Source organism: Panthera pardus, unplaced genomic scaffold, assembly GCF_024362965.1.
Source record: "Panthera pardus isolate Hobbes unplaced genomic scaffold, ASM2436296v1 HiC_scaffold_7, whole genome shotgun sequence".
Taxonomy (NCBI): domain Eukaryota; kingdom Metazoa; phylum Chordata; class Mammalia; order Carnivora; family Felidae; genus Panthera; species Panthera pardus.
In genome coordinates, this window is record NW_026527002.1 from 44,784,333 (window position 1) to 44,808,654 (window position 24,322).

At 33.7% G+C, this 24,322-nt stretch overlaps 1 protein-coding gene across 9 annotated transcripts in view; it reads left to right on the forward strand.

Moving 5' to 3' along the window:
* VPS13B (vacuolar protein sorting 13 homolog B) overlaps positions 1-24,322 on the forward strand; it is an 801,572-nt gene that overhangs the window by 109,923 nt on the left and 667,327 nt on the right. For all 9 annotated transcript variants that reach the window (XR_002085466.2, XM_019468015.2, XM_019468016.2 and 6 more), the window contains 3 exons: positions 4,049-4,218; positions 7,227-7,421; positions 19,983-20,107. Coding sequence is in view for 8 of the 9 variants with exons in the window: in XM_019468015.2 (XP_019323560.2) it covers positions 4,049-4,218; positions 7,227-7,421; positions 19,983-20,107 (490 nt within the window). In the remaining variant the exon portion in view is untranslated. The remainder of the gene's footprint in view (positions 1-4,048; positions 4,219-7,226; positions 7,422-19,982; positions 20,108-24,322) is intronic.

Below are 24,322 nucleotides of genomic sequence, written 5' to 3' on the forward strand. Positions count from 1 at the left end.
GGTAAAAAAGAATTTGCTGTACACCTAATTTCTTCTACATGGCATGAAGGTATCATAGTTTCCTAAAATACAGCACTCGAGAGTAGGACATAATAGCATAGTAAAGGACCTTTGTGGGGTTAGACTATGGTTTGAATTCTGACTCCTTCTTACCTTAGGGAATTTAAGGAACATTACTGATTTTCCATTTCTCTGTCTTTCTAATGAGTTTAATTAAATTATTGTGACAGAGATGGTTAAATTGTCTCCCCAATATCCATTATCCTCCTATTTTATGGTAAAAGAAGTTTCTATGATAGAAATTTTTATGATAAAAATAAAGATGATATATCCATATATCCCAAGTATAGTCCTATGCCTCAAGGTTCTGGCTACCAGGATAGGAGCAGAAGTTTATGTGAGTTTTGGGCCATGACTTTAAAAGGAAAATTGCAAGCCTGCCTTTTTTCCTTTACCCCTTCCTTCTGGCTGGAAAAAATTAAAATGGCAGGAGCTGGAGCTGCTAGCTTAGACCCTGAGATGAAAGCTGCATTCTGGGATGACAGAACAAGGTGGGATCAACCTAGGTCTTTGGTAGCATGGTATCACTATGTCAACTCTTGGTCCCTTAGACTCAGATTGTTGTGTTAAAGAAATAAACTTTTGCTGTTGTTCAAACTTCTTTATTTGACTTTTGTCATTGCAATTTACTGTTATTCTAAATGTTACACTAATAGGACCAACTTTTAAAGTTTAGTGCATGTAATAGCATATAACACAGTGCCTAGTGCATAGTTAAGTGCTTGACATGTTTATGCATTCATTTCTTGCACTTTGCTTGAATGCTTACTCCATTACAGGCACTCTTAGAAGTGTTAGGATAGTATGTATAGAATGGCTAAAATAAAAAACAGTGATAGTACTGGGAGATGTCAGGGAGAATGTGAAGAAACTGGATCACTCATTCATCCCTGATGGGAATTTATAATATAGAACCACTTCTAAAAACAGTTTGGCAGTTTCTTTTAAAAACTAAACATGCAGCTACCGTATAGCCTAGCAGCTGTACTCTTGGGCATTTATCCCAGAGAAATGAAAACTTAGGTTTGCATAAAAATTAGTACATAATTTGTTTTTCTCATGTAAAAGTCCAAGCTGGTAGGTGCTCTAGTGGATTAGGGTAACTGTTCCAGGAGGTTGTCTTAGACCCAGAATTCCTTTTGTCTTGTTATTCTACCATTCTCTGAGACACGTCTCCTCTATATGGTAAGTGTTGGCCCACCATTACAATATTGAATTTGAATCAACAGGAAAGGGGGAACAAGAGAAAATGGTAGGTATGTAGTTTCATTTCATAATATGGCTCTGTCACCCATTGACCAAAACTTAGTAACACGTCCCTATAGCTAACAGCAGGAGAGGCTGGAAAGTATAGTTTCTGGGAGTTTCAATACTAAAGTTCAGAGGGTTTTGTTGCTAAAAGAAAGGTTGTAATTAGCAGTTTCTTCTACAGCGGAATTATGCCCTACACACATACAGACACACACACATGTATATATAACATGAATTTTTATCTGAAGCCGTTTATCATCTCAAAAACATGATTGTGTGTGTGTGTGTGTGTGTGTGTATGCACAAATTGAAATTGTTTCACACTTTTGGATATTTCTGTCAAAACACGAAAACCTCTCTTACTATTGGTATAAATGTATAGAAATGAAAAAAAAAAAAAGGAAAGAGAATAGTAAGAGAATAGTAAGAAACAGTTTTCTTTGTAAAAAAAAAAAAAGTAGTTTAAATGGTGCTTGTCTTGTCATAGAATTTAGAATATAGAGTAATCATCTTTCCTGTATTTTAGCGAATTGTTACACTTACAAGTTTGGATTAGATTCCTGTACGCTTTCAATGCTGTGAACACCTCTGAGAGTTCCTTTAATGGGAAGTGTTTTGTTAGGGGTATCTTCTGGGACATCTTCAGATACCTGCATTCTTTTTATCACAACCACTTTCTTCATCAACATCAGTTTGTCTTCACTAAGTTCCCCTAGCTACATAGCAAGAGTCTTTCCAATGATATGCTGTTGATATTCCCACAGTCACCTGTTTCTTCCCTAACTCCTTGTATGTTACCAGTATGTTTCTTTGCTGCACTTTCATCTTTGATTGGCAGTTCTGTTTAAATTATACATTTTTGCAAAATGTCACATAGGTTTATCACTGGTAAACAAGGAGGCAATGCAACTACATGCTTTGCTGTCTATACATAGTTAAATAGCAGGTATGAGATACCAGTAACCAAACCTGGCAGACTTTGAAAGAAGTGACATGATTGATCACTGATCGTGATGCACATTTTTTCTTTATGTTATGATTTATGGAAAGAAGAACTAGTAGTAAGTCTTGTACTTTAAGTAGTTATTATACTGTGGTAACTGTATATACTGATAATATACAGTATTATACCGTGGAACTATTTTTGGGGGGGGGGGGAACTGGCATTTTTAACTAAAACAAGATAACAAATTCATTCATACATATCAGAACTGTGCAAAGTAAGAGCTACTTGATATGAGTGCATATGTATTTAATCTTAAGTACTTAATTCTCCATTTTTAAACTATTGTGTAGGGGTATAGTTCTGTGAATTTTGCAGACTTAACCACATTTGTGTAACTGTTCAAGAAATGGTGACTTAACAGCACTTCAGAAGTCCCCTTTGTGCTCTCCTCTGGTTACTCCTCTGACCCCAAGGGAAACCATTCTTCTTACTTCTAACATGGATTTAGTTATTTTGCTTATTTTATAATTCATGTAAATGGAATCACACAGTATGTATCTTTTGTCACTGGCTTGAGCTTAAATTATGAGATTCATTTCATTGTTATATAGTATCCCTTTATATGAATATACTATAACTTAATTATCCATTATGTTGGTGAGTAGTTTCTAGTTTTTGGTTATTATGATAGTGATGCCACAAACATTCTAGTACATGCCTTTTGGTAAATGTGTACTTTTGGGCATGGAAGAGTGGAATCACTTAGGTAAAAGGACTGCATATGTTCACTTTTAGAAGATAATTCCAAACTGTTTTCCCAAGTGGTTAAACCACTTTATGCTCTTATCAGCGGTTTGAAGAGTTTTAATTGCTCTTTACTGGGGGCTGGCTTACTGCCTCTTTTTGTGCAACAGATGAGCTGATAATGGATTTTGTGTTTTAAATGGTTGGAAAAAAAAAAGAAATACACTTTATGACGCATGAACTCTATGTGAAATTTAATATTCAGTTTCTATAGGTAAAGTTTTATTAAGACATAATCATGCTCATTCAGTTATGTATTGTCTATGGCTGCTTTTGTGCTACAGTGGCAGAGTTGAGTAGTTGTGACACACTATATGGCCCACAAACATAAAATATTTGCTATGTGGCTATGTAAAAAGTTTGCTGCATGCTTGCCAGCGCTTAGTAGTAGTCTTTTTCATTTTAACCATTCTAATGGGTCTGCAATGCTATTCCATTTGCATTTATCTGATAACTGATGATATTATCTAGCTTTTGATAGAATTTTTGTCCATTTGGATATATTATCTTTTGCTTGTTCAGATGTTTTTTTCACCTATTTTTCTATTGAATTGTTCATTAATGATTTTTATGTGGTTTTGCATTAGACATTTTTTAGTATGCTCTGAGTCCTTTGATAGTATGCTCTAAGTCCATCTATCTATCTACAGCAAATATCTTCTCCCTGTTTGTGGCTTGCTTTTGCATTATCTTAATGGTGTTTTAACGAACAGAAGCTGTTATTCTTTTAACAAAAGAGATTAAAAATTTCTTTAAAATATTAAAAATATCTTAAAATAAAATATGTAAATTTTTATATAGTAAAGACATAAATTTATATTCTATAGTAATGTAACTTGTATTTGTTAAAGTTAACGTTATTTTTCAACTGTTTCATTGTTGAAAAGAAAAATACAATTTGACCTTAAAATTTGGGAACCAGTTAGTTAATCATTTAAAAAATTATTTAAAACAATTTTTTATTATATTTGTATTATTTCATTTTAGATATTAAGGATGAAAATGAAACCATGCTGAATCCTGAAGAAGTGGCATCTTTGGAGGAATATATTCCTACCCGACATACAAGTATTACTCTCCTCAAATGTACCTGTACTATTTTCATGGCTGAATTCAACTTGTTGGATCATTTGTTGCCTGTCATTATGGGAGAAAAGGTATATTTTGGAGTTTACTACTTTTTTCCTCATATATGCATATTTGTAGGTCCTATGCTATTGTAAGGAAGGTGATTGAGTAAAAGAATATGTGCTTATATACTTATCCATGGTGATGTTAAAGCAATGTAACTATGATTGTTAATTCTTAGAAAGTTGTGTGTGTGTATGCATATATGCATATATATGCATATTTTTAAATCTCAAGGTAAGGCTGTATAAAGAAATGTTGAAGAGCATGGGTCTAGAGGTCAGTCCATATACAAACTATGACACCTTGCTTTTATTTCTAAACTTATTTCTGAAAAACAACAAAAAAAACCATTTTTCAGGTGGGCTGACAGATTCAGCTAGCTAGTAAAGAAGCAACAAGCCTAGGTAGATTCAGATGGTTTATTACTTACATATAGAGAGCAAAAACAAATCATTAATGGTGTCAGCTTGCCGTGTCCCTTTCAGGACGACCTTGAAACTAGAGGGCCAAAATGACATGCAGCACACATGGTAGGGTACCCTGTTGTCAAGAGTTCAATTCCACACTTCATCTAAGCAGTTGTATAGCTACAGCTGTACCCTGAGAGGGGTAAGTGGAAACTCTGTGTCTCACCTGAATGAGGGATGCTACTAGCAGTCTCCCTCAAGAGAAGAAGGTGAGAAGTGGTTTTTTAGAAGATCTTTGCAAGACTGGACCAGTTGATTGGGTGTCCCCACTGTGGCTCAGGTCATGATCTCACAGTCCGTGGGCTTGAGCCTCGCGTCGGGCTATGCTGACAGCCCAGAGCCTGGAGCCTGCTTCAGATTTTGTGCCTGTCTTTCTCTGCCCCTCCTCTGCTCATGGTCTGTCTCTCTCAAAATTGAATAAACATTAGAAAAAATAAAAAAATTCTTTGCAAGACCACCTATCTTCTCATGGTCTGAGAGTCATGGGATGTTCTACCAAGGTTTAGGTCTGCTGTGGTTGCATCTTGCCTTCGTGTGGTCTACATAGATTTGTGGAAGATTGTCAGGGTGGCACAGAGGTATTCCCTTACAGTACCTAGCTCTTAGAATTATTTTTAATAATAAATGAGATAATGCACATGAATGATTTTGCACATATTAAGAACACAATAGTAATTACTATTGTTGTTGTCAGTGAGGACTTCCTGGATGATTAATATTTGTTTTAGGCCATACACAATGTATTGCTTTCTGCATTTGCCATATACATAATAAGCTGTTATTTGTTATTTTTATTCTTTTGGCTATATTTCTTTTGATATCTACATAATGATAATGATAGAAGGAAAAAGTATCCTAACTTTGAGAAGAATTTGTGGAAGTATGACAGGAAGTCAGTTGCCTATGATACAGTAGTTTCATTTTGTGTATCTGTGCCCTGTCATCCACTGGAAGTTGTATTGCTGGGTAAAGAGATTGTCTGGGGAAAATGTCAATGGAGAAAAAGTGTATTGATACTAGACATGAACTTCAAAACAACTATGGTTAATGAGTTCAAGAAAGAGACAAAAAGGTAGAAGGTTTCAGAAGAGACCTCGATCCATAAAAAAAAGAATCAAAACATTCTGGCACTGAAAACTATAGCACAAGTTAGAAAAATGGGATGGAAAAAGATGTATCATTTAAATGCAAATCCAAGGAAAAACAGTATGGCTAATCTAATACTGGAAAATTGTAGAGCTTAAGACCAAGAAGCATTTTTAGAAACGGTTATTTCATAATAAGTGTTAACGTCAAGAATAGAACAACGTAGATAATTCTTAGAGATGGTATGTTGAATGAAAGCAGGCAGTAATAAGTATGTACTGTATGATTCTGTAAAGTTCAAGAATAGGTAAAACTAATCTGTGGTGATTGTAATGAGAGTGAGTATTGGCTACCTCTGGTGGCGATCCAATATGTTGCCTGGGAAGGGATATAGGAGAGCCTTCTAGAATGCTTGAAATGGGTGGTGGTTACAGATGTAAAATTTTGTTGAGCTCTTCACTTAATGTTTGTATGCTTTACCATATGTTATACCTCAGTAATCCAAAATAAAATCACTTGAAAAAGTAATTTCTTAATAAGTGTCATTTAAAAATTACTAATAGTCAGAAAAGCATGTTCAACCATGTTCAACTTAGTCACTTTTAGGCACAGTGTTTGTGAGTAGTGGCACTGTTGGCTTTTTGGAGTTGATAAGTATTGCATTAGCATTTACCATCTTTAGCCAGTGCCTGCTAAATCCTAGTATTGCTCCCCAATTATTGTGACAATGAAAGACAGGCAAAACTGTGAAGCCACTCTTGCCACACGTATTTTCATGTACGTCTGGATGGAAGGTCATACTGTACCTCTTTGAGAATGACAGTATGGCATTTTAGGGGACTAAGTTATTTCTAAGACCCAAAGGGGTTGCTTGCTAATCAGGGTTCATACTCTGGACATCTTGCAACCTACCTGCATTTATTTGGAAGCTTGGAAAGGTTCTGTAACACTGAAAGTACCAAGACTAATGCAAAATTCTTAGGATTTTATGAGCCTTTAGCATGTTATTTTTAGTAGATATGGATCAGGGATTTTTCCATCCTGCAAATTTTACTTCTTGTGTGAGTAGTCTTATTGGTTTCTTAGTCATCTAAATATGAATAAAGGATAAGAAGACAAATGGTGGCTGGCTCTGAGATACCTAGGACAATATTTAGGAATGGTCGAGCATAGGAAAATGCCTTTAAATGTGCTGAAGCACACATAGTGAACTCTTCCAGTTGATTGAAAAATAAAAAGTTTAGCTAAATGATTAGTAATAATTTTACAATAAATACACATTTTTTGAAATCTAGGACGTACTTAAAAATATGTAGAAGATGTTTATATTTGGTTATGGTAAAAGAGTCCCACAGAAAGTCATCATTTTGTAGATTGATTTGATAACATTGCAAAAAATGCTAGTCTGAGACTTATATAGAGGGGATTGCATGCCAATCACTGTTTTCCTGAAATATAAATTGAACTCTGTTATTTTCTAGAACTCAAGTAACTTCATGAATACTACAAACTTCCAGTCTCTTCGGCCTTTGCCATCCATTCAGATACTGGTGGATAAAATTAATCTGGAACATTCTGTGCCAATGTATGCTGAACAGTTGGTGCATGTGGTCAGCAATCTTACTCAGCCATCTGATAATTTGCTTCATTATTGCTATGCACACTGCTACCTTAAGGTAGGAAAAGTGAATTTTGTTTATTAGTACCTCTTTGGCTCTCGGAGAATTAATTAAATAGCTTTTTTCCTGGAGTTGTAACTTCAAAGTTAGTATCCCATAAGATGAGATTTAAATGATATATAATAGATATTCATTATTCAACATAATTAAATAAAAGTGTACCTCTTTTGAAGTTACTTCTTCATTTATTTGGGATTAATAGCTTGATGTTTATAAGATAATGTTAATTATGATTTTTGAAGATTTTGTATGTCACCGATGGTAATTATTAGTGTGAAGGACCACTTAGTTTATAGGGATTTTTTTTTTTAATTTTTTTATATTTATTTATTTGTTTTGAGAGAGAGACAGAGCACAAGTAGGGGAGGGGCAGAGAGAGGAGACACAGAATCTGAAGCAGGCTCCAGGCTCCGAGCTGTCAGCACAGAGCCTGACTTGAGTCTCGAACTCACAAACTGTGAGATCACAACCTGAGCCGGATGCTTAACCAACTGAGCCACCCAGGCACCCCATTTTATAGGTATGTTTTAAAAAACTTATGATTTCTTTGAGGGGAGCATTTTTGTGAGATAATGCTTTATAAAGGATTAGCACATTTGTTTTTTTTAGTTACTTTCCTCTTACTGAATTGATGTTAATTTCTTGACACAAAAGGAGAACCTTTAATGCTTTAAATCAAGTTACAGAAATTATTGGGAGGCATAATGCATAAATAATGCATTCCAGTATAGGTACATAAATAAACCCAAATGTTGAGTAATAAGTAGTTTTGCTAAGCAAACACAGATGTATAGTTTAAGTAGAGACAACATATATCTAATCAAATTCTTTTATGGACTAAAGCAAACTATACAAACTTGAATTCAAGCGTAAGTACTAGATGCACTAAATTTCATGTAAAGGACTCCAAAATTAGAGAACTCCAAAAGCATATTCCTGATTTTATTGGTTTATGCTTTATTGTTCCATGTTTCAAAGTTTTAAAATATTTACATATTTGTAGGGCATAAAGAAACCAATATAAATGTAACAGTTTTAGATCACCTCTAGTTTAAGATGTTGAAATTTGTTTTCAAACCATGTAGAGTAGAATGACGTGATTTCCTAGAAGTCCATGTGAAGCCCATTTTTAAGAAGATGGTGGCGACTCTACTCCCTTGATGAGAGTGACCCTCTTTCAAAGGGGTGTGGACACAGGAAAGTGTGATTCACAGGAGCCATTATTGGAATTATTTATCACAGTGTTTTATGTCATGTGGAGAGTAGCAGAAAGTATTTTTGAAAGCTAGATATATAGGTAATATTTTATATTTGTGCTTTTTTATTCATTCTTGTAATTCACTGAAGTGTATTTTTCCAAATATTTTTATGACTTGAATACCAGATTATAATGTTCAGAATATTTGCCTTGTTTTGTTGAAACAGGACTAATTTTAGGCAGTTCACTAACCTTTCCAAGGTATTCTGCTTACGTAGGGGTCATCAGTTTGGTAAATATTAAGTTCTTTACATAGTGCAGACACTCAGCATTAAAGATGAATAAGGCATGTCCCATCCTTTAGGAGAATGGTCACCAAAGCCAAGGGTCACCAATGTGGTTGTCCTCCATACTGACATAAAAGTTACTGGGATTGTTGTTTACTACTACTGTTGTTAATAAGTTGAAAGCTCACTTAATTCTAGTATAATCTAGATAAATTTATGTTTTGGGAAAAGGTCTTTTGCTTTTACACATAAAAGTTGTCTTTTATATTTTGGTTAATTTGACTAGAGCTATCTATAATGGGTAAGTTAAGTATTCCAGGAAGTTTGTTGTTGGGCAGAGCAAGAATATTATATGTAGAAAAACTTGTCATTGACATTAAGAATATTGAATACTTTAAAATATAAAGCCTTGAGTCTTGAATATGTTATTGTATTTTGGGTGCTTGTTCAGTGGCCTGGTACATTTTTAAATGTTCAGGATTTGGTATAGAGAGTTTTAGTTTTTATTTGGACTGTTTGGAACTGACTCAAAATACTGATTTGTTGTAAAGTTTATAGCAGTTCATGTTACTTGGCATAATTACTATAACCTTTGAGAAGGTTTCCAAAGATAAATTTTCCTATTATAGTGCTAAAATATTATAGTAGAGGTTTTAAATCTTTTTTTCATGTGTGTGGCATTTTAGGCCTTAAGTAATTTTCAGTTAAATACTTAAATGCTCAAGTTTTACTTTTGTATACCTAAATTTAACTATAGTGACTGTGGTGAAATGGTGTGTAGCATCAATTTAATGTAATTAAATTTATTTTTATTTTTTTCTTAAAATTTTTTTAAATGTTTATTTAAAATATTTTTGAGAGAGACAGACTGCGAGCAGAGGAAAGGCAGAGAGAGAGGGAGACACAGAATCCTAAGCAGGCTCTAGGCTCTGAGCTGTCAGCACAGAGTGCTAGGGCTCAAACCCATGAACTGTGAGATCATGTCTTAAGCTGAAGTCAGTCACTTAACTGACTGAGCCACCCAGGCGCCCCTATAATTAAATTTTTTAATTGGGAGAGTTTGCATGGATGTGTGAAGAAAACTCGCAGATTGAACTTACTTTTACATGTCTTATCAAGTCCTCTCTGTTTAACTGCTAAACCCATCCTTTAAGTGTGTGTGTGTGTGTGTGTGTGTGTGTGTGTGTGTGTGTGTGTGTATAGCATCAAGTAGCAAGGACATTGCAAAGCATCTGATGATTGAAACATGAAGAAAGTAACTTCATGAAAGCACCCTATAAACTACAATAATATATAAATTTTAGGCCTTGTTACTCATAAGGATCAGCTATGGCAGATGTTTCAGAGAGATCAAAGAAATTATAGTAGAATCAAAACCCTTGGAGTTTGTAGATTTGGTAATTTTCAACCTCAACAAAATAGTATTCTCTGGGGGTTTGGAGAAATGGTGCTTTTATACATGTCTGGTAAGTGTATAAATTGGTATCATTTTGGAGAGTACTTCTGCAGGATCTAATTTGAAAAAAATCTGCCTCATACCCATCCATTCCAATTTTCAATGTCTATCCTAAAGCAAGGGTCAGCAAACTTTTCTTTAAAAGATCAGACAGTAACTATTTTAGACTTTGGGGACCAAGATACAAAATTTAGTATCTTATATAATACTTAAATAATAAGAGAACAAATTTCCACAGATTTTGAGTTGATGAAAGTAAAAATGTTTTAGTGTACACTTTTTTCATAATACAGTTTTACTAATGAGAAGAATGGAATTCTTTTTCTTGGGGTAACATTTCACCTCATTGGGGTTCCCACTTAGTGTTCCCTGTCACCAAATGGGTTATGAATGTTCGTATGTAAAAATTATTCATAGCTTGTAGGCAGTACAAAAACAGGCATTGGGTGAAATTTGACTTGTGGTTTGCTGACCCCTGCCCCAGAGAAATTTTTGCATATGGAAATATACACAACTGGAGGTCTGGATATGCTCACAGGGATAGCTCTCTCCAGTGTAATTTTTGGCGGGAATCCTAGGAAGCGTAATGGTATACATAGGTATGGCACCATATATGTAAATGAAGAAAACAAAATAATGCTAAAGATTGTTCTCAGATATATGAAGTATAACAAGTAGATAAAGGTATAACAAACAAGTGGACAGGAGACATCCCAAATTTAACTCCTCCCCTCCTACCCCCCCTTGTAATCACTAACCTACTTTCTGTTTCTATGTATTTGCCTATTCTGGACATTTTCTCTTTCTTTTTCTTTCTCTTTTTCTTTTTATTTTTCTCTTCTTTTTCTTTTTCTTCTTTTTCTCTTTTCCTTTTTCTTCTCTTGAGAGGGAGGGAGAGCGAGAAAGAGAGAGAGAAGATAGAGAATCTCAAGCAGGCTCCACGCCCAGCGCAGAGCCTGACCTGGAGCTGCATCTCATGACCGTGAGATCTTGACCTGAGCCCAAAATCAAAGAGTCCAATGCTTAACCAACTGAGCTATTCAGGCACCCCCTCGACATATATAAAAGAAATCCTACAGCATATGCTGTTTTGTGTCTGGCTTTTTTCACTTAGCATAATGCTTTTAAGGTTCATTCATATTGTAGCATGTATCAGGATTTTATTCCTTTTTTATGGCTGAAGAATAATATTATATGAATATACTGTATGTTTATCCAATTATCTGTTGATGTGCATTTGTGTTGGTTCTAGTTTTTGGCTATTATGAACAATGTAGTTATGAACATCCGTGTATAGATTTTTGTGTGAAGACAGGTTTTCATTTCTTTTGGTTATATACCTAGGTGTGGAGTTGTCTGGTCAAATGGTAACTCTATTTTTAACATTCTTAGGAAGCACAGAACTTTTTCCCAAAAGGATTGTTAAATTGTTTTTCCTGTTCTACTACCACCACATTTTTTACTTCTTCACATCTTTACTAATACTTGTTATTGTCGGTTATTTTGATTTTATTCATCTTAGTGGTCGTAAAATGGTATTTCGTTCTGATTTTGATATATGTTTTCATAATGTTTAGTGATGTTGAACTTTTTTTTTTTTCATGTGCTTATTGGCCATTTAGATATATCTTCTTTGGAGAAATATCTATTCGGATCTTTTGCCCATTTTTGAATTGTCTGTTACTGAGTTACAAGCATTCATTAGGTATTCTGAAGGATTTTGTTTCTTTAAAAGTGTAGGTGACAAGCCAATTTGACAATAAATTATATTTAAAAAAGTGTAGTTGACAGAATGACAGTATTCATATTTTAAAAATTCTGGGTAATGAAAAAATTTATTTTCTCAGTTAAATTGTTAGTGGGCTAAGTGAGGAGAAAATATTTAATTTCTCTCCATAAGAAAAAAACGTAATTGTCATTTTCAGTCCAGAGCTTTTTTGTTTCAGTGGATATATGAGCAAAAACTAGATTTAGAGGGTTTAAAGAATGAGTAGGCAATGAAAAAAAATGCAGCATTCTCCAGGCTTCTCTGTCAAGATACTTGCTGATTAAAGATGAGAAATGGAATTTTACTGAAGGTTGGAGAAGAGATAGTGGTGAGAAAGTTTTTTAAGAATTAAGTGGAGGGGCACCTGGGTGGCTCAGTGGGTTAAGTGTCAGACTTTGGCTCAGGTCATGATCTCGTGGTCCATGGGTTCGAGCCTTGTATCGGGCTCCGTGCTGACAGCTCAGAGCCTGGAGCCTGCTTTGGATTCTGTGGCCCCCTCTCTGTCTGCCCCCACTTGTACTGTGTTTTTCTGTCAGTCTTTGCCAAAGATAAATGAACATTAAAAAAAATTAAAAAAGAAAGAATAAGTGGAGAATCTAGCATACTTTTTTGAGAGGGGAAAGAGGAAGTGGAGGGAGGAAGCAAGGCAGAGTGAAATTGTGAGCTAATATATGAGCTAACTCAAATGAAGCATCAAATTGCTGTTCTGGCAATATGGAGTTTTGAAGAAGTCCTTTATCCTTATTGGACCTCACTTTCCCATATGTGAAATGAAGTGGTTTATTTAATATCTAAGCAGTTTTAGCTCTGAAGTTCAGTTTTTAATCAAATAGATCTGATTCCACCTCCTGAAGGCTTTTCCTTCCCCAAATGCTCATTATTCTGTAGAATTTTCACTATAATCCTTCTTTCTTTAGTTTTTGCTTATTCCAATGTATTTCTGTAAATGGATTAACTTTTTTTTTTTTTTTACTGTTTTACTTTTTTTATTTTTGTAAAATACACTTAACATAAAAATTACCAGGGTGCCTGGCTGACTCATTCGGTAGAGGATGCAACTCTTGATCTCTGGGTTGTGAGTTTGAGGCCCACATTAGGAGTAGAGATTACTTAAAAAACAAAACAAAGGAAAACAAAAAAACATAAAAATTACCAGTTGCAGAATTTTTAGTTGTATAGTTCAGGAGAGTAACTACGTTCATAATTGTGCAAGTGTCATTACCATCCATCGCCAGAATCTTCTCATGAACCCAAACTAAAACTTGATTAAATTATTCCAAGTTCTCTCTCCTCTGTCCCTGGGTAACCACCATTCTACCCTTTGTTTCTATGAATTTGACTACTTAGTACCTCATATTAGTGGAATCATATGATGAATGTCCATTTAACTGTTGTATTTTATTAAGATACTGTTTCTAAGATTCATCCATGTCATAGCATAATTTAAACTTGCTTACAGTTTGAGTCTGAATAATACTACATTGTATTTATGTACCACATTTTGTAAATACACTCTTTCATTGATGAACACTTGGGTTATTTCCACATTACCTGTTAACTTCACTGATTTTATTTATTTTCTATATATAGCCTGAAATGGAGTGCTAAATAATATTGTAATTTTATGTTTAATTTAATTTAATTTATTTTTATTTTTTTGGTTTTAAAATTTTAAGTTTATTTATTTATTTTGAGAGAGAAAGAGACCGGGACAGGGGTGGAGAGAAAGAGAATCCCAAGTAGGCTCCACACTGTCAGTGCAGAGCCTGATGTGGGGCTCGAACCACAAATCATGAGATCATGACCTGAGCGAAAGTCAGATGTACTTAGCTGACTGAACCACCTAGGTGCTCCATGTTTAATTTTAAATACACAGCATATGATTATGAATAGCAGCTGTGCTATTTTATATATTTTTTTAAATATTAAAAAAGGTTTCATTTAAGTTCCTGTTAGTATACATGTAATGTTAATTTCAGGTGTACAACATAGTGATTCAATACTTCCATACAACACCTGGTGCTCATCACAAGTGCACTCCTTAATCCCATCACTTATTTAACCCATTTCCCCACCCATCTCCACTATGGTACCATCAATTTGTTTGCTATAGTTAAGAGCATGTTTCTTGGTTTGCCTTTCTCTTTTTTCACCCTTTGGTCATTTGTTTTCTTTCTTAAAATCCACATAGAAATGAAAGCATCTGGTATTTTTTTCTGACTTATTTTACTTGTGTAATAACCTATAGGTCCATCTGAGTTGTTGCATATGACAGGATTTCTTTCTTTTTTATGGCTGTATGGTAATACTTCGTTGTGTGTGTATATGTATATACCTCATCTTTATCCATTAATTAGTCCGTGAGTACCTGGGCTTTTTCCATCATTTGGCTGTTGTGGCTGCTGCTGCTATATAAACATTGAGATACTTGTATCCCTTTGAATTAGTATTTTTGTATTCTTTAGGTAAATACCTAGTAGTGCCATTGCTGAGTCGTAGGGTAGTTCTATTTTTAACTTTCTGAGGAACTTCCATACTGTTTTCCAGAGTGGCTGCACCAGTTTACATTCTCACCAACAGTGCAAGAGGGTTCCCCTTTCTCCACGTTTTTGCCAGCATCTGTTGTTTCTTGTGTTCTTGAGTTTAGCCATTTTAACAGGTTTGAGTTTTGTATTTGTATTTGTTACAGTTTTGATTTGTATTTCTCTGATAATGAGCAACATTGAACATCTTTTCATGTGTCTGTTGGCCATATGGATGTCTTTTTTGGAAAAAGACATACATATTCATGTCTTCTGCCCATTTTTTATTTGGGTTATTTGGTTTTTGGGTGTTGAGCTTGATAAGTTCTTTATATATTTTTGATACTAAATCACTGTTGGGTATGTCATTTCCAAATATCTTCTCCGATTCTGTAGGTTGCCTTTTAGTGTTGTTGATTGTTTCCTTTGCTCTGCAGAAGTTTCTTATTTTGATGCAGTCCCAAAAGTTTATTTTTGCTTTTGTTTCCCTTGCCTTCGGAGACGTATCTAAAAAGCAGTTGCTATGGCTGATGTCAAAAAGGTTACTGCTTGTGTTCTCTTCTAGGATTTTTATGTTTTCAAGTTTCACATTTAGGTCTTTAATCCATTTTGAATTATTTTTGTGTATGGTGTAAAAAAGTGGTCCGGTTTCATTCTTCTGCATGTTCATGTCCAGTTTTCCCAATACCATTTGCTGAAGTGGCTTTTCCCCATTGGATATTCTTTCCTTCTTTGTCAAAGATTAATTGACCATATAGTTGTGGCTTCATTTCTGGGTTTTCTATTTTGTTCCATTGATCTAAGTGTGTATTTTTGTTAACAGTGCCACACTGTCTTGATCACTACAGCTTTGTAGTATAACTGGAAGTTCAGAATTGTAATGCCTCCAGTTTTGTTTTTCTTTTTCACGATTGCTTTGGCTATTTGGGGTCTTCTGTGGTTCCATACAAATTTTAGGATTGTTTTTTTCTAGCTCTGTGAAAAATGCTAGTAGTATTTTGATAGGGATTGGATTAAATATGTAGACTGCTTTGGGTGGGATAGACATTTTAACAATATTAGTTTTCATCTATGAGCATGGGATATTTTTCTATTTATGTCATCTTAAGTTTCATTCATAATTGTGTAGTTTTCAGAGTACAGGTCTTTTACTTCTTTGGTTTATTTCTAGATATTTTATTGTTTTTGGTGCAATTGTAAATGGGATTGATTCCTTAATTTTTCCTTCTGCTGCTTCATTATTGGTGATAGAAATGCAACAGATTTATGGATGAAGTTTCATCATGAAGTCAATGCTTGATTTTTTTTTTCTGTCCCTTTAAGAAAGGGACATATCTTTAGGATGTTGGTTATACTATTGTACCGGGTTCCTTAAAATGACAATAGCATAAAAATGATTTATTTTACATCACAATTAGTATGTTTTCATTGTCATTTACAGTTAGTGTGTTTTTATACTTTTTGCCTTTTATTATTGAAAATTATAATATAGCATAGTAATTTTATTAAAAACTTACTAGAAATTTTTTATATTTCTAAATCTACAGTTTCTTCTATTTATGTTAATTCAAGGACATTGTAAAGTGTTAAAATATAGATGATAAATTTTTAATATTCTAATTGTATTTTTTAAAAGGCGGCACTACATGTTGAATTGTTCATTTAATGTGATGTATAAGTCATCTTATTCAAGGTGACCTTTCCTTCAGCTAAAATTTTTATTGGTATTTACACTTACAGCTTCATACGTTTTTTGCTGGTTCAGATGATTAGTTTGCAGTGTTCAGTACTTTTACTCTGTTTCTGAGTATATAAACTATCCTTGGTGAAAGCAACTTCAATTTATACTCTGTTTCCATTTTTCTAGGTAAAGTTTTTGTAATGTTGGTTAAGGGCTATGGACAAGTTAGTTAAGTAGGTATTATAAATCTATGTATTTCATTACTGTAATTAAAATTTTTTTTAGCGTCTATTTATATTTGAGAAAGACAGAGAGAGAGAGAGAGAGCGCGCGCACGTGAACGGAGGAGGGGCAGAGAGAAAGGGAGACACAGAATCCAAAGCAGGTTCCAGGCTCTGAGTTGTCAGCACAGAGCCCGATGTGGGGCTCAAACTCATGAACCATGAGATCACGACCTGAGTTGAAGTCAGATGCTTAACCGACTGAGCCACCCAGGCGCCCCTAAATTTTTTTTTAATGTTTATTTATTTTTGAGAGAGACAGAGACAGAATACGAGTGAGTTAGGGGCAGAGAGAGAGGGAGGCACAGAAGCCGAAGCAGGCTCCAGGCTCTGAGCTGTCAGCACAGAGCCCAACACAGGGCTCCAACACATGAATGGTGAGATCATGACCTGAGGGGAAGTCGGACGCTTAACGGACTGAGCCACGGAGGTGACCCTTCGTTATTGTAAATTTTTTTTTTTTTAAGTAATATCATTTATTTATTTATTTTTTTTCCTTGCGTGCTGGATTTTATTTATTTATTTATTTTTTAATATATGAAATTTACTGTCAAATTGGTTTCCATACAACACCCAGTGCTCATCCCAAAAGGTTCCCTCCTCAATACCCATCACCCACCCTCCCCTCCCTCCCACCCCCCATCAACCCTCAGTTTGTTCTCAGTTTTTAACAGTCTCTTATGCTTTGGCTCTCTCCCACTCTAACCTCTTTTTTTTTTTTTTTTTTCCTTCCTCTCCCCCATGGGTTTCTGTTACGTTTCTCAGGATCCACATAAGAGTGAAACCATATGGTATCTGTCTTTCTCTGTATGGCTTATCTCACTTAGCATCACACTCTCCAGTTCCATCCACGTTGCTACAAAAGGCCATATTTCATTTTTTCTCATTGCCACGTAGTATTCCATTGTGTATATAAACCACAATTTCTTTATCCATTCATCAGTTGATGGACATTTAGGCTCTTTCCATAATTTGGCTATTGTTGAGAGTGCTGCTATAAACATTGGGGTACAAGTGCCCCTATGCATCAGTACTCCTGTATCCCTTGGATAAATTCCTAGCAGTGCTAATTTAAAAGAGAGTTGGGGGCGCCTGGGTGGCTCAGTTGGTTGGATGTCCAACTTCAGCCCAGGTCATGATCCCATGCTCTGTTGGTTCGAGCCCCGCATTGGGCTCTGTGCTGACAGCTCGGAGCCTGGAGCCTGCTTCGGATTCTGTGTCTCCCTCTCTCTCTCTGCCCCTCCCCTGCTTGCACTGTCTTTTTCTGTCTCCCAAAAATATATAAATATTAAAAAATGAAAAAGAGAGTTGGAAATTGGTTATTTTGAATAATTTTTGGGGGGAGAAAGAGGGAAAGAGTGTGTTTTGGGGGTACAGAGGGAGATAGGAAGAGAGAATCTTAAGCAGGCTGCACTCCCAGCCTGGAGCCCTATGTAGGGCTTGATCTCATGACCGTGAGATGATGACCTGAGGTGAAATCAAGATTTGGACACTCACCTGAATACTGAGCCACCTAGGCTGCCCTGAAATAATTTCTTTTGATATAGTAGGTAGGCCCTCTTTCATTATATTTGCCTGAATGTTCTCTTAGAAGTATCTCTGAACAGCATACAAATTTAATAATAGTTTAAAAAATATTACAGAATAAGGTATGGTTTCCCCAGAGTCTTTTGCAGTTCTGCAAACATCCAGCAGGGATCTCCTCTACACCCAGTTTCCATCTGAGTATAATTACTGATAGTGTCTGTGATTATACTGTTTGGGCATTTTATAGAATATTAGTGCCTTGAGAGAGTTCTTAGTTGGACACAGATAATGTAATATGATAAAATATTAACCTTATTCACAGTCTAGAAATATTTGGAGGTTGGGCAATGTTTTAAAATGTTTTTTATTAAATGGCATAGTAATTGTAAAGTTTAGAATCTTTTACAATGGGCCTTTTAGAGGAAATGTGAAATGCTGAAATTGCACAGTGCCTAAAAATTCTTTGCATACAGTATTGCTCAGAACAAGTCTTTAAAGAGAATGGATGTGGATAACTTAATTTTCAAGGTTGATCATTTAAGTATTAGAAACATTTTTTTCTCAATCTGTATTTCTTGCCACGTGGTGACAGTAGGATTTACAGGAATTAATAGGTGTTCACTTTCATTTTCTTTGATAGTAATTAGGTAGGTCTTTTGAAATGGAGTTTTTCTTTAAAAATATGTAATTCTAACTAATGTCTCATTTCTAAAAAATTATTTTGTTCACTTAAAACTGACTTCAAAGGAAATGATTTGACATTGTCAGTTTGATGAATGATAGGGACATGATAGCTTTTTGAAACCATTTGGGAATAGTTTAATACTTTTTTAAGAAAATGATCATCAGTTTGTAAGTTCATTGAATGAAAGTATTTTTGAAAATTGAACAATCTTAAACATGTTTCATTGTAGAACTTATCAGTTAATATAAATCCTAGAGATAGGAAATTCAGTGCTTTATGAATCCAAGGAGTAAAAAATAATAAGGAAAGATAAGTGTTAGGGTTAACTTACTTTAGTATGTTGTTGGAAACCAGTAACTTTGTTTTGTATCCCTGTGTGTTAGTGTTTTATGTTTGAGATGTTTATCTTTTATATTATTGGAACGAATTGGAACTCATTTGTAGTAAGTTCTCTATAGTGGTTCATGTAAAATGTGATGTTATATTGGTTCTTCCTTCAAAGCAAATGTACTGTTCAGGAATTTTAAGGAATGCTTTTAAAATTTTTGAGTGTGATCTCGTTTTAAGTATAAACATATGAAGAGTAGTGTATGTCATGTACCAAATTTCCTGGGGTGAAAACATTAGCCATACAATTTTCACAAAAGAAAGGGGTACTTTGTAACATTTTAGGATATATTTGGGTATCCTTTTTGTGTGTGCATAATGTAAGTTGAAGGCAAAATACATTTTTATGATTGTTTTTGTCGTAATTAATGTTTTTTAGGCATTAAATGATATTAACGGTAATTTACTAATTTTTACAATGTGCACAATACAGGCAGTTTATATTACTAGAAAGTGTGTGCATTTTAGCAGACAGTAAAACACTAAATAATAATTATGTTTAGAAACAAAATGTGAAACTTAGAGTTAGTAAGAAGCAGTGATCTTTCAGGGACATGAAAAATACTGTATGTTTAAATCCCTTAATTTGGATTTAGTCAATGTTAAATTGAATAAAAGAAAATGTTGATGTTTGGAAAGTGGAAAAAGACATTGGAACATATTTAGTGTGCAGCTGTTGTAGAGCAAATTGAAACTGACGTATTTCATCCTGTGCTTATTAAAACTTTGTCTCTGTGAACATTTGGATCTTTTCTTTTTGTTTCAGATATTTGGTTTCCAGGCAGGACTGACATCTTTGGATTGTAGGGGATCTTACTGCTTACCTGTACCCATTATTCCCTCTTTTAGCACTGCTCTTTATGTTAAACTTCTGAAACTACCCACATGCTGGTAAGTATTATGTTAAAATATGGCTTATGGCAATTTTCATGTATTATGAAGGGGAAAAAACTCAGTCGTGTCTCTTATGCAAGTGTGTTAGTTTTATACAAAACCTTAGAAAAATATCTGAAGTTCTTCTGTCTTTTACTGAGACACTAAAAATCTCTCTTTAATGCCTGAAGTATACTAGATCATAGTCTCTCTTGTGGTAATGTTAACTGTTGTCGGGGTAATAACTGTTAATCCATGTTGCAACTAGAGTAAACTGTTGCTGCTTCATACTGTACTAGTAACTGTAAGGGCAAGTACCTTATTTTTGCCTTTTTTAAGAGGATATGGACAAAGATTTTTAAAAGTTGCCATTTAATATCAAAGCCTAAGTATTTGTCACCTAAATAACAATTTCATGTGTATTCATAGGCACTAAGAAAAGTATACCCATAACATAGATTAGACATTTGATATGTCTGTAGTTAATGTATTTTAAAAGAAACGGATATTAGATCATATTTTCATTCGTTTTTGGGTTACTTTATTTGGAGGTCGTATTTCTTTAAATTGAAAGAGGTTTATAGAAAGAAAGCCAGTAGTTATGACTTCTTAAATTTTAGTTGAAAACAAACTTTAATATATTAAAAAGAAAATTGCTTGAAGGTATGAAAAAAGGTTTCAAAACATGAAATATATTCTAGTGAAATAGTTCTACATTGTAAAATTTAGATTACTTTTATTATTTGGATGGAATATATCTTTGCTTTCCCATCCTAATTAGTAAGCTAATTTTTACAGATTGTTAATTTCTATTAGTTATTTATGAAAAGCAACATGACTTCTAGCAAATATATTTTATCTAAAGTACTTCATTTATTAAAAATATATTTCTTTAATAACTTTTAAAATGAAATTTATAAATTGCTCACATCTTCAAAAATTTTGCCTATTGATCCAGAAAATTAAAATATAGAAGTTGCAGTTAATTAAGTCTTGGAACCAGTTTTTTTTTTGTAAAATGAAACCATTATTAAATGATCATTCTTAATTTTCTCTCGATAAGTTTAATTTTGTCCTTAGTCATCCATATTCCACGCGTGTCATATATTATGTTGTATAGAGATCTACTTTTTAACTTTTTACTTGTATATACATAACATGTTGTATTTGAGCCAAATTTTATATTCCAATCTATTAAGAAATACCATGGGATATGTCCCAGTTGGTATGTTGATTATCAACTTTAATAGATGTTTGTAAGTACTGTTATCTCAGTTATGTGCTGATTTATTTATCATTATAATACTGAGATTTTTAGAAATGGTGCAATTTACCTTAGAAAATACTTAGCTTTTTTTTAAAGCCAAAATTTTCAAAATGAATTATAGCCTTCATATGAAAAAAATTGAGTATTTAAATAGGCAAGGCTTAGTTTAAGGATGTGAAGGACTTACTGCAAGTATTGTCAAATGTGGTTGAAAATATGCCTGCTGACATCTAGAAGAAAATATTCCATTTAAAATACTAAAAGCATGAGATCACACAATGCTTATATTTGGAAGTAACTTGATTTTTTGTAGTTAAGACCACTTCTGTGATATTCGAGTGATATTTTTCTTTGCTTTATGTGAGTATTTTGCTTTGAAATAGTTTCTTTATATTATTTTCCATAATTAATAGACCATAAACTATAATTTGTTCTTAGCAACTCTAAATTGAAAGTAATACATGTAAAACTCATTAAATTGATACGTATTTTAGTTAAATGAATAAGATCCCAGATAAAATATATCATATAGTGCTTGCATTAAATCAAAATCATATGAGAACTGAGAATTTTATTTAACTCATGTAGTGAGTGAGGATTATTTTAGTAAGGCACCCTGTTTGTATCATTTAATGTCAATTCTGTTCCCAGTATGGTATCTCCCTGCCTCAAATCATACAAGCCGTTTCATTTGAATTTTTAAAAATTTTATTCCAGTTTCCTAAAGCACATGTATGATGCTATGTATATTTATATTTATCTACCTACCTACCTACCTATCTATTCAATAAGAAGAGCATATTTACTATAGGCCATGGATTTTAAAACCCTTATACCACACTGAAAAAAATTTTAGTTGGAATGTGTAAGTTAGTAATGGAAATCTAGATTTTATATAAAACAGAAAAGTAGTTTTATACTTTTTGTTTAAAAATGTCTAAATTGATGCTAATCATATGTGAAATTTCAGACTAACATTTATTTTAATCATTTTTGCTAATTTTTAGAAATATATGGTTTAAGTAACATTGAAAATAAGTTATTTTTTTCCTGTATGAATGTTCCTGTTAATATATTTTAACAAGCTAACACTAAACTCCAGTTTCTTGGAATTTATTTTTTTCAAAATATTTTGGTCATATTTTATCTTTCTGTATTACACAGTTTCTAAACATAAATAAACATTTCAAAAAATTTTTTTCTTCATTACTTTATATCAGGTTAACTTTTAATTCTTTTAGTCCCTTAGAACAGGATTAAATTATGTAGGATATAGTGGGAAAGACATAGTGATGATAATATTTGATGACAGGAGTCTTGAGCAGTTAATTCAAATTTTAATTTTTCTCTCTGTTTAGTAAGAGGATGTTTAAAAGCAGGCAATAAAGTATTGGTTAAAGGGCAATAAAGTATTATAAGGTTATTCTAAGTAGGATTAAGGCTTGGTCTCTTGTAGATACTTATTTTAAAAATTTCTACTGTGGTGATAATGCTTTTAGGCTTCTAGATAAATTCTTGGAGTTAACATTTTTTTTTTTCAGAACAGACAAACTATAATAAACACATTAACTTTATTTCCAAACTTTTAAATTGAAATACTAATATTTTATGGAAAAGTGCATAAATTATGGTGTTTCCTAAGTGAATTGGACCTTTGGTAACCAGCAGAAAGATCAAGGAGCAGAATATTATCAGCATCTCAAAAGCCTCTCTCACTTACCTTCCTGCAGGGTTAACTGTTATTCTGATTTCTAATAATATAGATTAGTTTTGTCTATTCTTGGACATAAATAGAATCATCCAACATATTCTCCTTTTTGACTGGCCTCTGTCACTGAAAGTAATGTTTGGGAGATTCAGACAGCAGAATGTAGTTTTTAGATTGTTTGCTTTTGTCATTATGCAGTATTCTATTACATGAACATTGACCATTTACACATTTTTGATCTGTAATTTTAATTGAAAAATAAATATCTAAAGTGTGTGTCAATTTATTTTTTATTCCTTTGCCATTTTCCCTTTTCCTTAAGAAGCTTCAGTTGTTTGGGAGATTGGATGTCATTCATAAATATTTTTTGATTTTCTATGTTGTGATAAGCATTGTGGTACATATTGGAATTGGGGAAAGAATACAGTAGAATGCAGTGAGGGTAAGGGATATCCACAGAGCATGAAAACTTAGTCTAGTGGGAGAGGACACTACACACACAAGAAAACATTTGTCTTTCAATGGCAAAATTGAGGCTTAAGCGAAATGTCCTGTTTAAAGAAAGTAGAAAATTTCCTGCGACATTGTGGTTGGTTTCAGAGAGAAAGTGGCAGTACAATTGGGTTTTATTGGTTGAATTGGGTCTAGACATCTAGACATCAGGAGATTGTTTGGGGTGCAGAAGTTTCTATGGGGATAATATTGTCTGAACAAAGTCAAGGTTGGTCTGTTGGATCTGAGAATGGTACAGTGGGAGAGGAATTTGGAAGTCTCCTTTTGGGCCTTGACTTGTACATGATTAAGGGTGTCTGAGCTTTTTTAATCTTAAAAAAAAAAAAAAAGGTTAAACTAGTTAATGAAATATTCATTAACCCCATTTATTCCTCACCAGGCTTGTTAAATTGCAATTATACCATAGTCTTAAGTTCATTTTCTCCTATAATTGAGGGTTCAAAAATGTGATCTCATTTATAGAGAGATAGGTGCAACATACTTTGGAAGTTGAGAAAAATTATTTTGGCTTAGAAAGTCATGGAGAACGTGAAGATGGTAACTTCTAAGCAGATTATTAAAGAATGAATACGATTTGAAAGAAAATACTTTTTTATATAGTGTTAGGTTGTTAGGTACTTTAATGAAGTTTTCATTAACAACGCTGTGAGTTTAAGATGATATTCTCTGTTATAAACTAAAGCTCAGGGAGGTTACATAAATTGTCCCAAGTCACACAGTGTCTGGGCAAGGAATCTCATGGAAG